At 38.4% G+C, this 15,600-nt stretch overlaps 1 protein-coding gene across 3 annotated transcripts; it reads left to right on the forward strand.

Moving 5' to 3' along the window:
- Positions 1 to 68: 68 nt before the first annotated feature.
- LOC145548645 (uncharacterized) lies at positions 69 to 13,888 on the forward strand. Of its 3 annotated transcripts, none has more exons than XM_081599430.1 (8): positions 69 to 329; positions 841 to 884; positions 5,630 to 5,766; positions 9,691 to 9,822; positions 10,274 to 11,808; positions 12,061 to 12,158; positions 13,110 to 13,283; positions 13,615 to 13,888. In XM_081599430.1, the coding sequence occupies exons 1-5, from the start codon at positions 300 to 302 to the stop codon at positions 10,363 to 10,365; spliced, it is 435 nt and encodes a 144-aa protein (XP_081455556.1). In that variant the 5' UTR covers positions 69 to 299; the 3' UTR covers positions 10,366 to 11,808; positions 12,061 to 12,158; positions 13,110 to 13,283; positions 13,615 to 13,888. The 3 variants fall into 3 exon arrangements, with proteins under 3 accessions (XP_081455556.1, XP_081455557.1, XP_081455558.1); XM_081599431.1 differs by having other exon boundaries at positions 13,199 to 13,283; XM_081599432.1 differs by having other exon boundaries at positions 80 to 329; positions 5,630 to 5,751.
- Positions 13,889 to 15,600: the final 1,712 nt, after the last annotated feature.

The following is a 15,600-nucleotide window of genomic DNA, read 5'->3' on the forward strand; positions in this document are numbered from 1 at the left end:
AAACATTACAGTAGTAGTACTGTAGGCTGTTTATTTGAATAAAATACCGTTTACTCTGCAATGCATTCTGGGTAAATGGCGTATGCTAGGTCGGATTGAGCTCGCTAGCTGCGTCCAGCCAAACAGCGATGAGTAACGTCTTTAAGCCTTTTTTTTTTCATATGAACCGGAACGTGTTGAAATCAACGGGAATTTAGAAAACACAAGAGATGATGAAGATGAGAAGGACCAAACGGAGGAAAAGTTGGCCGTAGGAGCTGCTGGTGCTGCTGCCTTCAGCTTCATAAATGAAACGATGAATGACACGGTCGGTCAGACTGCGTGATCCGGTAAGTAGTTCTGCAAGTAGCTGTGTCCGGTCGGGTAGCAGCTGTCTAGGGTCCGTGGTTTCACATTCAGTACCGGAGGAAGTAGCATTAGCTCAGTTAGCATCTAAAGAAGTTCCCAACTCTGCCTGTCTGATTTGTCTCTAACAGCGTGTTTCCCTCTCTAGGTGGCGGGATTTAGGATGTTTGTGGATTAAAACGGTTGGCAGCACCGCATTTGGGTTTTTTTTAGCTTGCAAAGGTAAAGATCACACCTTATAGCCTTCTTTAGTTCTGCTCGTATAAATGAGTCAAAGTCTTCTGGTTAGAAATGTTGAGAGCACAAAGAGGTCCTTGTGTTCGGTTCTCTCCCAGTGCTCTTTTTTCATGTAGGAAGTGATTCAGTGTCACCTTACTATTTAATTTTATTAAATTACAGCAAATGGCGTCACAATGTGCCATTACCTAAAATTACACCAAACGCATTGTGATAAACAACTCAGGTAAAGTTGGCCTTCCTGTGTTTACTCTGCAGGTTCCAGTACAGAACGCGTCATCAACCCAGAATGCATTGAGCAGGTGAAAAATATAACAAAATATAATTAAAAATAATAATAATTATGAGTTTTGATGTATCACAAACCTAATTTTTTTTAATTAATAGGAAAATTACAACTTATTTGGGTTAGTAAAACGTGATATTTGTTCATTGATAAGCTTATCATTAATGCTGCATGTTGTAATGATGCCGCAGAAAACATGCATGGTTTCCTGAAAGCCCCCACCCTTAGAAACATGGTAAGCAGGCAGAAAGTCATGCTGTTATTGCTTAAGACAAGAAGTTGATCTAATATCTGATGTTGCAATATCTGAGTGTAAAATTTCCTCCAGTTCTTGCAAAACATTAACTGAGGGAATCAATTAAGAAAATGCTGTTCGGCACAAAGCAAATAAGCAAAACCGCTTCTGTCTCGCTGAGTTGCAAGGTGTGAAAAACAATGTCTGGAGAAAAGTCTCATAAAAAAATCACCTAAACAATGATAACAGTAAAACAAGCAGCAGCCTTTCTCTTTTGAATTTGTGAAACTATGAATTAATGGTGCAAATGTGTCGGTTGCAGAAACGTATCGTACACAGCGCCTCGCTAGTCACACCTACTGAACTTTTTCACACTGTGTGACAGTAAAAAACCAGAACCACAAGATCTCATATTAAACGTGTGACGTTGAAATGCAGGGAAAATGCGACATTTTACTTTTGTTTGTTCAGAAGCCTTCTCACAAACAAACAAACCAAGTTAAATATCTGCTGAGATATATTTGTGACCTAACTGAGCTCAAACATCGAGCTGAAACCCATAACTATGGCAACACAACAAACAGTGAAGATTAGTCGTTGCACTTTCAAAAAGTAAACTTACAAATTGTAAATCTTTTCATTTGTCTTTGCTTCTCAATGACAAAATTATAATTGTCCTTATAAACGTAACTAAATCTTTTACCAATTAACTAGAGCTATTTTTACAGAATGCTGTTGCTATAAATGTCATCATGTTAGTCACTGTGCCTGAGTTAGCGTGAGAGATTTGTGTGGGTTGATATGAAATAGCAACCGCAGTGACAACATTCACGATACTGGATTTCCCGACCAACACAATTTGGTCAATATGATCTCATAACAAGATGGTTGCTATGCGAGTGAGGCCATGTATGCCTGGCGGTGTGTAATTTCTCCAGGGGAGAATCAAGCTAGGGAAAAACAGGATGTTTAAATGTGATTTATTATGCTTCCTTGAACAGGTTAGGATAGGTCTATGGTCTAAATAAAACACGCTCATTATGAAATTATTCTTGGATAATCAGATTTTAGTCCTCATCTCCTTTCAGAATGAGCTGTTTTGGGGCCTCCTGTCATTTTAAATTCATATAAGTTGCTGCTGGTCACGCCGCCAACTCAACGTTTACACTCACATGTGAAAATAGCTGCAAACAGATGCACAATTATACAGCCATACATCTTTGAAAAGCAGAAGTGGAGCCTCCTTCACAACCAAAATGAATGCAGCAAGTGGTTTCTGGATAGTAAGTCAACCACAAAACACTTGCCTCTTGAAGCAGCCATTGTTCAGCGCATACAGCAGCAAAACCAGCTCACCAAACAGGCAGTAACTCCCCTTCGGTTGCTAGGTAACGGTTTGGGCTTACCTGGGGTGGTGACGTTACAAATCAACGCCACGTTAAGATAAAAGTGAAAGCCTGTGCTTCGCCCTGGCAACGTCATTTCTGTCCAATGGGAGCAATTATTGGTATCCATGTGAACTTGGTTGCAAGGTGTAGCTCGCTTGCAAAAAGTACAATGTGAAAGTAAACCAGACCAAATGAAAGATGGTCTGCATTTGGTCCAGACCAAACAAGACGACCAAATGACGTGGATACACCCAAAGACTGGACAGTCAGACAGGAAATGTCTTTTTTAGTGAAAGTGCAGTTATAGAAGTAAATGTGTACATCTCATGTAATACATGAATCCTGGACAGATCTTAATATTATAGATTAAAACACCATTGTTTCACTGTTTGCTTTGGTGGTTTGAAGGTTGGAGTTTTCTGCCTCTTCACTGGTTATTTTGGGCTGCAGTGGGGGGATCTGGCTTATTCAGCGTAGGCCGACATTTTCCACTAGAAGCAGGAGAGGGGCCGTCTGTTTCACTCAAAAGTATATTTATATATAAATATGAGATGTTTTTCTCTGTCTCTGTGGTGACAACATCTATACTCTGTGTTTTACACTTATTCGCTCTACTTGACCGGAAAGCAGAACATCACAGAGGAGATAATGCTGATTAAGACTCACAAACATCTGATTAGGAAGGAAGGCGAAGTTCAGTGGTGGAAACGAGTTCCTCTTTCTCTCTCGCTCTGTGTGCCTCTAACATATTAGGTGACATAGTTGTTCGATAAAATTTTCAGTTCTTGAAAGTAAAAAGTTGGTGAGATGTGGAATTTCTGAAGAAACAAAGTTTTATTAGTGCCAAAACAACAGATATTGGTCAAAACTGTTTATAAAGGGCTTGTTTGAAACAACACTTTGTTTAGGTGAGTCCAGATTAAAATAAGCACAACAACACAAATCCCTTAATACACCACGGCTTATTTCACTTATAACAAGACATTTTTCCCATGATATATGTAAAATAAGCAGTTAGTGGAACTTTCTCATCAATATTAAGGAATTATTATTAAAACAAACTGCTGTGTCTTGATGAAAAGTTGGTTTAGTTTGTCTTTTTTCAAGTGTGCTAAGATATTTGTACTAGGGACTAGACCAAAAACACGTGGTAACATTTTGTGTTACCAAAAACAACATTTAGATAAGTGGTTATGTGGTTATCTGAACCGCTAATCAATTACTTCAAACATTCATCTCCCTGCAAACATGCTTTTAGAATAGCAGAAGTTACTGACAAAGCTTTTCTTGTTCGAAGTTCTGTTCTGTTATTATGCAGAATTGACTTTTTCAAGTGTTATTTCATGTTATTTCAAATGATGCGCCGCCTTGGAGCTTCAATCCTCAGTTGGGTTTTTGCCCCACAGATCACACGGCTCCTCCAGACTAGTGGCAGCAGCAATTCACTCTGCATGTCTGAGCTCCTAATAACGCTTTGAAACGGTTGCATCATGGAGAACCATGGACCTTACCAAGCTCCGCCCAGAAAAGCCCCTCGAAAGTCCCACATGATTACATGTCTCACAAGCAAAGCCTCGCAGACCTTAGCTTCTATGGGTAAACATGGCATTTTTCATTTCGACTGACTCTCTGCAGAGTATTTCTGAGTCGATTAGTTTAGCATTTCTGCTGGATTTTCACAAAATATCTGCCACGACAATGGAACCAACAAGTTCATGTCATCTTTTTTGGACGACATCAAGGTGTTTGAGCCACGCGATGCCTCCAACATGGTGAGCGTTGCAGCTAAATGCTACCGGTTGATGAGAAAAACAGCAGATCCTCAGACCCTCAGCATAAATATAGCTGTGGACAAGATCACTGATGCCTGTTGTTCTTGCAAGGCTGGGTAAGTCGGGCATTCATGGTTTTGAGGATTCGAATGTGTCTAGGACTTATACACGGTACTCGGTGCTAGCGTGGCTAACACGATTACAGTTTAGTAAAAGCTAGCGTGGCTAACACGATTACAGTTTAGTAAAAAGCCTTTTCAGGTGAAATAAAATCTTTAATGCATGTCAGATACGGTCACATTGCATATTGATCTGTTCAGCTAACGTAAGGCTGTAACAGACAGGCTTCAGGATGTAGAAGTTGTATCGGTACTGCCATTATGCTGTACTTGACTAAAAGGTTTTCATAATGGATGTGTTTATTATTGACTTTATTTTTTTCATTCACTAAACACAAAGAAAGCAAAGCAATAATACTTACACCAGCAGATACTTTGTTCTTATTGATCCTACGACGGTCGAGCTGTAAATGCGGTTGTGCACAAGCTTTGATCCAAGCAAGGCTTTCCATTTAAGAATTTAGAAATCTGTGAATTTTAGTTCCACAAATATGATCATGATACCTGACATCACCTGTTCAGATTCCCCACTGACGGAAAACCATTTTTTTTTTCGAGTCCTGACACAAAAACTTTCTGCAGGTCTGCTAGTCCACAATGTACATTAGCATGAGTTTACTACTCACTGTAGCTTGTGTTTGTGAGGCGGTCAAGCACGTGGTAGCTGCGCTGTGACGTGAAATGGGCATTAGCCAATGAAACGCAGACCCTGTGGTAAGGTCCATTGCTGTGAAGACGGAAAGTGTCGGAGCTTCTTAAAGAAACAGAGGCCAATTTCAAAGCATCAGATACGGCGCTAAATCAAAGTTTAATTTCTTTTAAGTTATTTTTGACAAATACAGAATTATTACAACTGAAGGAAATATATAGTTACGTGATTGTGCTATAAAATGTCGCTGTATGTCTGGAAAATATGTAACACCCCTCTTTAAAGTGGTGGCACTTGACCCTGAAGTCACCCAGATAAAGTCAGAGTTGACACACAAATGGATAAAACCTTAAAATCAGGCACTACTCTGTGTCCCTATCAGGTAAAACACAATAAAGCATCAGGCTGTAAAGTTAAAAAAAATCAGGAAATATTAAAGCTTATGCAACTGAACATGTTTTGCAGTGAATCAGTCGCATATCGGCTTTACTTTTCAATACGGTTGGATCAAGATGATGCACATCGCTGCTGAGGTCTTCACACTGTGGTTAGCTAGTTCCTGTATTGACGTTTGACTTCATCTGCTCACTCTGAAAAGCTCGATCACTCTTCATAAAGTCACACAGCCGAGCGCTGCACCAGCTGCTAGCTGGAGACGACCAGGGGAGGAGGAAGACACCATGAAGGCGATGAAGGTGTTCCTGCTGATCTCGGCTCTCGGTGAGTCTCTTTCAGGTGTTTGAAAGTCTTTACTCCGTCTCGGTGGCACGTGCTTCATTCTTGTGGTACGGGGGCGGGGGGAGGTTGGTGAAAAGTGGCAGCTGTCGCTACTGTTACAGTGTTTCATAAGTGGTGTCTGTGCTCAGGTGACACCAAACTACACTGTAGAGTTAAAAATCGGAGGAAAATTAGTGACACAACTCAAATAAACCTCAAGTTTATGGAGAACAAGAAGGAAAATTGAGAACAACTTGTGTTTTTCTAACAGAAAATGGCTAAAAAGATGCTTTTTTTAATCATTATTTTGGACAGCAGTGTCCAAAATCACCAAATTAAAAGCACTCAAGGGCCACAATTTATTTATTTATTCACTTAAAAAGGTAAAATGGCTTTTACCCGCTAAGCAACAAATTAACATATGATATTTTGAATAAAATGGTCAAAAAAGAGATTTTAAGTTTCTTCAGTTGTTTGTCAGGTTATCAGTTTTAGTTTTTTGCCATTAATAAAAATGAGAACTGTCTTGACTAACTGTGTGAATAAGTCCGATTTGGTCTTAAATGTTACTGGAGATTTGTGGCCCCACTTACTATGACATTAAAATGGAAGCAAAAATAAATCAAAACATGCCTCACTCAAATAGAACCCTCATTTTCTATTTAATATATAAATTTGTCATCAAAAATCTAATAAAATTGCATCCAGTGACCTCTAAAAAGTACTCAAAGGGCTGCAAATGGCCCTCGGACCACACTTTGGACACCCCTGATTTGATGAGCTGATAATTCACATGAAGTGTCATGAAAAAGTATTTTCCTCCTGCAGAGTTTTGCTTTAATTTCACACCTAAATGTTTCACAGACAGCAGAAAAGAAGCTAATCTGGCGCTACGACTCATGACTGGTTGCTGTCGAGATTTTACAATAACTATCAACGAGTGTTTTTTGCAGATATCTGGAGAAATTTAGGTACGAATCATCTGCTTTTGTGCAGACTTTGACTAGGCCACTCTGAAACTTCCTTTTGTTTTGAGTCATTCGGACGTGTACCAGCTTGATCTTTGTGCCAAAACGAGCTAAACTTTGTTGGGATGTTTTTGTTTTGTTCCAACGGCTACTAGACGTCGTTCAGGTCCTGAAGTAGCAAAGCAGCCCAGAGCATGACACCACCACCACCATGTTTCATTCTTGGCATAACGCTCTTTTTCTAAAATGCAGTTAGCTTTATGTCAGATGTAACGTGACACACACCACAATATTTTCTTAATATTGATTAAAAAAAGTCCTATTTCCAGTTACATTTTATTTCTCTGTTGTTAGAAATGGAGCTTATTTTTAATCAATATTAAGGAATTATTTGCTTAAAACAAGCTCCTATATGCTGCTATAAGACACTTGCACTGGAAAGTAGGCCAAAAATACTTGATGATAAAATGTAATGTCTTTGCAGTGCGAGATGTGAGTCGGAGTTTGTGTTTGTTTTTGGGTCAGCAGTGGTTCTGGCCTTGAAACTCCTTTAGATGCTGTTTTTTGCTTAGTTTGTTCCTTATTGTTCATGAGCGCTGCTGCCGTTACCAGAGGCTGCAGAGGTCTGATGTGATCTAGATGGGGTTTTTTTGGGGGGGGTTACTCTTTGGCATGTCAGGGGATTTCCGTCTTTTACCAGATTTTTAAAAATTGTGTAATTTTGACAGATTTAACACGGAACCTCTTGGTGCAGACGAGCAGACATTTTCAACTTTATGCACATTACCTGACACATAGGCATTTCAATTGGAAATGTTCCCTGATTTTAAAATCTTGGCTGATGTGGCGCTCGTAATCCCAGTTTCCCATCAAAACTTTCAGATATTTGATTAAAACAGAAGCAGGTGCGGATCAGGAAGAAGAAGTAAATTTGTCCATTGAGGCTACGGGTGATTCATATTTTTACTGCAGTTGTTTAATTTCATTGTTGACATGTAGTTACCGGGGCAACCGTCAGTAGTTTCTGTCACTGTGGGGGAAAAGTAACCAGCTTGATCTGTAATGTTACGATGTGAAATGAAATGCAATCAGACTTTTAGTTTCCAAAAGTTGTTCTCAGGTAAGAGTAGCAGAACTTCAACATATTCTTATTCAAGTAAAAGTAAAAAGTATCCGTCCAAGAAATGATTCTGGAGGCAACTCAACTACTGAGAAACTGATCAAATTATCAGCCATTTAATATTTTAAACTTTACATCATCAGACAGACCAAAATATAAAGTTAAATGGATATTTTGGTGTTTCAAGGACAAAAATGAGAAAAATCTAAAACAAAAAGTAAAATCAGGCAAAAGACAATTTTTCAATTCAGTTTCTTTCAATAGAAAAACTTATGAATCGTTAACAGGAACTGCAGGTGTGTGTCTGTGTCTTATTAAAACATGTTTGTTTTTCATTCAGTGGGTAGAAAATCCAGGTTTACTAAAGTAAAAGCAGAGATACTTCATAATAAAAATGCTCAGAGTACAGCATAGTAAAAATACTCCTAAAAGCACATTGTCTCAAAAACAGCTCCTCAAGTAAATGTAACTAATTACTCCCTAACTCTGAACATAGTTGAACGTTATAATTTTTAAAGATGGACGGGTAAAGATGGATTATGATGGAATATTTTTGACCCCCCCTTGAATCTAAATGATGGCCATGGAAAAAGTCTGGTGACCTCCTGGATGAGTCGTTCACGTCGTCTTGGAGTAATTTTGGTAATTAAATGTTCTCCACTGTTTTCTCCCGAACCCAAAAGCCATGAAATGTTAGATTTTATCTTCGTTTTGCTCATGTGGTTTGAATTTCTTCATATCGGGACGTGATGCGTCGCTTTTGAGATCTTTTCGTCTACTTCATGTTGTCAGGCAGGTGATTCTTAAATGAGTTTTATGATTTTAATGGTTTGACTTAAGTAAGATAATTTAAAAAAAACATAAAAATGTTATTAACCAAAGCCAATTAAGGGCAGAAATTACATTCTTATCTGATGTTATATTGGTTTGAATACATGAAAGCAGCATTTATTTACTTTCTGTGTTATTTTAGGTTGATAATAATATTTCTGTGATTATCTGCACAATAAACAAACAAAACTGTGGTATTGGTCAGACACCAACGACGGTGGGTTGGTTTCTATTGTTGGTTTTGCCTTAGAAATACATTACCAGCAGGTAGTTAGTGGTTGTGTGGGTTCAGAAGAGTGAATGCTGATTGGCTGATGTGTGATCTGTTGACTGATAAGAGGGGAAACTTTGCAGAGCTGCATGGTGCACTAAAGCACCTTCTGTTAAAAATAACAGTAGTTTAGAGGCCAAAATGATCTGCTGTCAATTAATTTACAGCATAATTTATCTTAAACTGAGTGAAGTCTGGAGTGTGTTAGTTAAATTAACAAAAATGTGATTTCAGCGTTTAAAAGTACAAGGAAATACTGTGAAATATGTAAAACATTAAATGGAATAGCCTTTTCTGATTCTCCCACCTGAGCTCTGGATATAAACTACCTCAAGTTGTTTTGTCAGATTTCGTAAAAAAACATTTTCTATGCTTTATGTCTGACTTTGTGTTTGTTCTCCACTCAACCTGCTAGATTTACGATTTAATGTGATCTCAAAATAACAGCGAGATGAATTCACCCCGCAGTGGCTCAGAAACACCAGCAGCTGTAGTTTTGATGACAAACCACTCGGATGTGCCTGGTTGCTTCCTGCAGGAAGCTGGAGGTGAAGACGCGGTGCTGAAAACCACAAATACTAGAGAAACATGCATGAAAGGCGGCCAAGACACCAAAAACCCAACATTCTGCTGCCTTTAATCTGATAAAACACGTCAACAGGAGCTCTTGAATTTCTTTAAAAGTAAATCTGTTAACATTTGCATGATTTGTTTGGGCCGTTTTAACGTCTTCCTTTTTCCACCCTCTGTAGGCGTTGCCGCCTTTTCACAAAACAGCGGTTTAGAAGATGATGACGATGACTATGGAGAGGAGGGTTGTGGAAGCGGTGAACCAACATCAGAACCAGCAGCTGGAAACGACTCCAGCTCCCTTCCCTCCTCAGGTAACCTCGTCCTGCTCCGCTGAAGCTCACAGAACCTCCTGCTGTGATGATGCATCAGCTCAGCTCTTCATTAGTCAAATGCACAGCAGTGGAGGGCTGATGATGTGGGCCTGCTTTGTCCCAAAGAATCCCAAACAAAGCAGCACGTGGCTAAAGAATCAAGATTTAAGAGTTATTACTGCAAAAAATGAGCTAATTATGAGGTTCACTTACTTTTTCTACAAACATATTATCCAGTTTTGCTTTACGTTTCACTTGTACTTAAAATCAAATGAGATCAAAGCAGAAAATGTAATTTCCTGTTACCCAAATTCCTCAAAATTTATGATTTTAATGACACTTTCTGCATTGGTTATAAATATTCTCACTGAATACTGAAAGATGAAGCTGCTGCTGTGAAACAGGAAGTAGATTTCTGCTTGTAATGGTTTTCTTCTTCTTCTCCTTTCAGCTGCCAAACACTCACCACAGAGAGGAGCTGTTGTCACCAAATGCAGCCTCTGCCTGCTTCCTCTAATTTTAAACGTGTGCATCAAAGCCTGAAAATAATCATTTTCAGAGAGTTGTAGAATATTTCACACTCATTGTTTTGTCCCTTGTTGAAAATGGTTTTAATCAGATGATTAAAGTGTATTAAAATGATTAAAATAATGTTTACTCTACCATGCAATGTTGTCAGTTTACCAAGGTTAATTCTGTTGGGAAAATGAACCATAAGAAATGTTCTGGTACACTTTGGGATTCCAATTCCTTTCATTTTATACAAATAAAGGTCTAAAAACTGTGTTAAGCATTTGAACTCAGCCTCCTTATTGAAATCCAAAACAATATGTTGCTTTCAGTAGCCACCTAATTCGTAGACTGTGTGTCGTTTAATCTCAGTTACCTAGCAACCCCAGCGGAGTTCCACCAGTTACCTAGGAACCGAAGCTGAGTTTCAGCTGTATTCGCTGTACAATGGCTGCTGGAAAAGACAAGTGTTTTGGTGCTGACTTTGCCATCCAGAAAAAAACACTTGCTGAATTCTTGCTGATTGTGCAGGAGGCTCCACTTCTGCTTTTCAAAGATGTACGGATGTATGATTGTGCATCTGTTTGCAGAAATTTTGACTTGCGAGTGTAGACGTTGAGTTTCAGTTGAGCTTATTTGGATTTAAAGTGACAATGATTTTGTGCAAAATATGTAACGAGCATGTTTTGAATAGACCATAGAGCAAAAATAACCTTTTCAAGGAAGCATACGAGGTCACCTTGAGGTTAATACCTTCGAAACCAAGAATAGCTTCCTGCTTTCAAGGCTAACATGAGCCTCAAGTGTCTCTTGGTCTCAGGTTCGGCTCAAACGGGTGTGAGGCCTTATAGGCAGAAAAGATCTTCTGGTTTAGAGCGCCATCACCACTAACAGGGTTTCAGTAAAGATTTGGTGGAAAGTTAAGGACAAACTATGAGCAGAAATACATATTTACCACTCTGAAACAGGGATCTGTTATCGAAAGTGGAAAGAGGAAGGTGGCATTATGCAGAGAATGCCAGACACATTGAGCAGACAGAGAAGTGTGCTCCAACAAAAACAGAAACTAGGCGTTTTTAGGCAGCAGCGCACCATTTCACAGCCTGTTCCTTTTCAGTCAAGCTGTTTAAACTGTTCAAGTGTTTTGAGGTGTGGATAATTATTTGATTACTGACTGAATAAATGAGGTTCTTCCAGAATTTATCTTTCTCTGCTACATGAGATCCAACCTGTGGAGCAAAATCACCAACAATATTCAACATCAGACCTTCTGCTTCTACCTTCAGCGAGCTGTGGTTGTCTGGCAGCAGGAGAAGACGTCTGGAAATCTTCTGAAATACAATTCAGCTACATAAAGCAGAAAGAAAATATTCATAAAACAGAATCTGCATACAGCAACCTGTAAATTCAGCAGCGCTTCGCTGGTGAGACGACCTCAAACTTTTAGCGCCACTTAGAAAAGAAGCACAAAGAAAGGTATGTGGTGTTAGCCAAGCTAGCTAACAAGTGTTAGCAATCTGCTTCAGATTCAAATTAATTCGCTTGAAGAGATTTAGCCAATAGTAGCTACACATATTACATTAGCTACATGTGTACAGAATGTTCTGTACACTTATTTGTATTGACTTAGAAACTGTTGTATCTACATGAAGCACCCAACCAGAGGTGTGAACTGTGGTTGGCTAGTTCCTCTACCGCCGTTTCACTTATTCCCCTCTTTCTCAAAAGCTTGGTCACACTTAAAGTCAGACAGCAGAGCGTTTAAGGAGGAGAGCCAGAAGAGAGGATGGAAACGTTAAAGGTTTTCCTGCTGATCTCAGCTCTTGGTGAGTTTTTTTCAGGTGTCTGAAACTCTTTACTCTGTCTTGGTGGCTTCATGTTTTTGGTACGGGGAGGTTGATGGAAAAGTAGCAGCTGCCGTTACTGTTCCTGTTGTTCCAGTGTTTTATTGTTAGGATTTGAGCTCAGCTGACTCAAAATGAGTCAAACTACATTGTGGAGTTAAGGATCAATGAGATACTAGTGACACAAACCAGCCAAAAAGAAAAACAGCTTCTGAGTTCCTATTAGGAAAATAGTTTAGATTATTTATATACGGGTGAAAAAAATGAAATCTTTCTGCTCAAGGAAGTCATTTTCACAGATTTTATTTGTATTTGATGTTGAGGAAGTGATTTTTTTTCACAGTGTTGTGAAAAAGTATCCTCCCTTCGCAGACTTCTGTTTTTATGCCTCAAGCCTTTCAAATAATCAAAGAAATGTTCACAATTTATCTCAGGTACCCAGAGTAAACACAAAAAGCCTTTTTCAAATGCTGCTTTAGGTCACGCCACCGCACTTTAATTTTCCAGACTTTGAGTAGGCCGCTCTGAAACCTTCTGGTCTAATCAAAGAAAAGGGACTAAGGTTAACAAAACCGACTCAAACAACCTGAGAAATAGGAAAGGATCATTTAAGAAGAACAAATGTTACAATGAAAACAAAAAGCTCAGCAACCACTGCATCAGCAGAGGTTTCTTTTCTGATTAAAGTCCTGTGTGTTTCAGTTTTTGTCTCTGGTGGCAGTTAATACTTTGTTTATGTCAATGTTAATTGATCCGGGGAGAGAACTAAAACATGCAGGTTAACAGCCATGCTTGTTTTAAACATGGCCGCCACCCTGGTGTAGGGCGGCGGCCATGTTTTGGTGGGTCTGCAGTTGTGCCGTATTGTTTCCATGTTCAGATTAGAGAGCAGAACAGGATGGTTTTAACTTGCTCCTTTTACAACTTCTGCAGGTGTTGCTGTTGTTCCATCTTGGACAGAAGAGTATGACGATGACTATGATCTAGGATTTTATGACTTCAATGACACCGTATCTTTTCAGACAGAAGAGTATCATGACAATTTTCCAGATTATGGCACAGTATCTTCTCGGGACACATCTGACTTCAAATCCGTTTCCTCTTCAGGTAACTTCTTCTTGATCCGCTAATAAAAATATATACCAAAGACCATTTACTACAGAATATTTGTTAAAATTTTTCCCTTTCATTAAAGTGTTTTACTCGTTATTCTGTTTTTATGCGTTTCACATTCTCATCAGAATTTCCCCATAAGAGGAAATCCTGTTCTAATCTGGTTTTTATGATGCTTTCACAACTTCCTGCTTTAAAAATGCTGATGCATTAACTCAGTTTTCTGAAATATATTCCAATAAATGCTGAAAGATGAAACTCTGTTGCTGTGAAGGAGTTTCCTCCAGTTTCCAGCTGAATTTTAATTGTTTTCTTCTGCTTTCAGCTGCCAAACATTCACCACAGAGAGGAGCTGTTCTCACTAAATACAGCCTCTGTCTGCTTCCTGTAATATCACATTTGTGCCTGAAAGACTGAAAATAATGATGATAAAGAAGAAAAACAAGCTGATTGTTCAGGCTTTGTTTGTTAACTACAGCCCTGCTGAAAAAGCGTTAAATAAAATAAACAAATGGTATTAAAATAAACCAAATAATGTAATTTCTGCTCCATTATGCAACGATGTAATGAAGTTTAAATAAACAATGAGGTCTAAAACATTCTGGGTCCTTAGACATTGATTATGTGTTTGTTTATCTTTGTGTGTTTTGGAGGAAATTTTACATTTTTGTATCTTTTTAAACACTTTATTAAAACTAAAAAACATTTTTTGGTGCCAGTATCTCCTGCTATAAACACATGGTTTTTGAAAACACAAATATTGAACATTTATTTGTCGCTAGTTTTTGAATCTGTTCAATATTTCTTACATTTTATGCTATTTGGTTTCTATAATTACTTTTTCTCATTCGCCTCATTCTGACTCCCTTCAAAATTTTGTATTTTATTGGAGACTAAAAGACTTTTTGTTATTTTGTGAAACATCAATTTCTGAACCTTTTTTTTTTTTTTTGCAACTTTTTCAAAAAATAACTTGAAACTAGGCTGTGAAATATCAGGAGACATTTAATTGTGAAAGACATCAAGGACATTATTTTGTTAAGCCACATTTTGCTGATGTTACGACTGCATCAGCGTCATATTGTGCAGCTCAACTTTGAACGACCTTTAGGACGTCTGGAGAGCCACTAAAAGGTCACATTTAAAGTTTGTGAGAAAGTGAAGACATGAAGGAGAAGTTAAGGGTAATGAAACACATTAAAGCTCAAAACTTCCTTCCTTTTGCATTTAAAACCTCTTGATGGACGTTTTAGAAGCAGAAATGAATATTCAACATGCACACCAGCCAGTCTGGGCTTTATAACTGGATGAACTTCAGGCCTTGTGCTGCAGAAACACTCAACATCTCCACACAGCCGCTTAAGTCTGCTTCGTTTCGGCTGTTTTGCAGTTTTCTGGAAATTTGTTCCAGATTAGAGGTCCGAAGAAAATAACTTCAGTTTGTTTCTGTTCAGCTGGAGAAAGTTATGGCACCTCCATGCATTTATGTTTTATAAGTTTCTACTAAATTAGTTCATAGTTACCTGGTGATGCTGTGATGTAGAGCAGCGTATCATCTGCATAACGACGATACGCGGCAAAAACACAAAGTCTCACCAAGTGTTTTTAATCTGATTTCAGGTGAAAAATTCTTGACACACTACAAGTAACTAATTGGTGAGATATAGGAACTTATTCTGGTTCTGCTCTGCATCCCCTGAACCAAACAGCATTCAGCTTCTATGCACCGTAAATCTGCAACAAACATACAGAAAACTGCAAAACAGCTGAAACACTGAGTTCCTTTGAATCTGGACTAAAAACCCAGCAGTTTAAAGTCCCAATAAATGAAACCAACATTTTGATGACTTTTGGCTAAAAGTAATGCTTCAGTTGTTGATGACTTTATATTGTTGTGTATTTATGATGTAAATACGTTTTAACCACCTTGTTGCTACACACACGATCTTGATTGATTTAAGCCAATTATCTTGGCTTAAATCAAGATAATTGGCTCTGGTACTCATCTGGTACTTTTTCGATGGAAAAAGTACCAGATCCAGTGACAGATTATTGAAAAAAATGTTAAAAGTTAATCACATATGGCAGCAGAACCAGCACTTAATTACTTAATTATAATTAATAACTGAACACAAGCTCCTAAATCTTGATGAAAACGTACTCGTTAGTTTTGTCTTATTTCAAGTGATCTAGAAAGTTGACTGAAGTACTTGGTAACTTAGTAAGTATTTTTTCTTGCCTTGTTACTTGTTATAATCTGAGCCACTGTGTAGATATTAAATAGGAGGGGCCCAAAGGTGAAACCTTGTGG

This window comes from Poecilia reticulata, chromosome 18, assembly GCF_904066995.2.
Source record: "Poecilia reticulata chromosome 18, P_reticulata-male-v2, whole genome shotgun sequence".
Lineage (NCBI taxonomy): Eukaryota > Metazoa > Chordata > Actinopteri > Cyprinodontiformes > Poeciliidae > Poecilia > Poecilia reticulata.

Excerpts from the sequence above, each read along its gene's own strand:
- LOC145548645 (XM_081599430.1), top strand. The coding sequence starts at position 300 with ATGACACGGTCGGTCAGACTGCGTGATCCG. Across the intron at positions 5,767-9,690 it reads TCTCGGTGAGTCTCTTTCAG|GCGTTGCCGCCTTTTCACAA; the intron begins GTGTTTGAAAGT and ends CACCCTCTGTAG. Across the intron at positions 9,823-10,273 it reads CAGCTCCCTTCCCTCCTCAG|CTGCCAAACACTCACCACAG; the intron begins GTAACCTCGTCC and ends TTCTCCTTTCAG.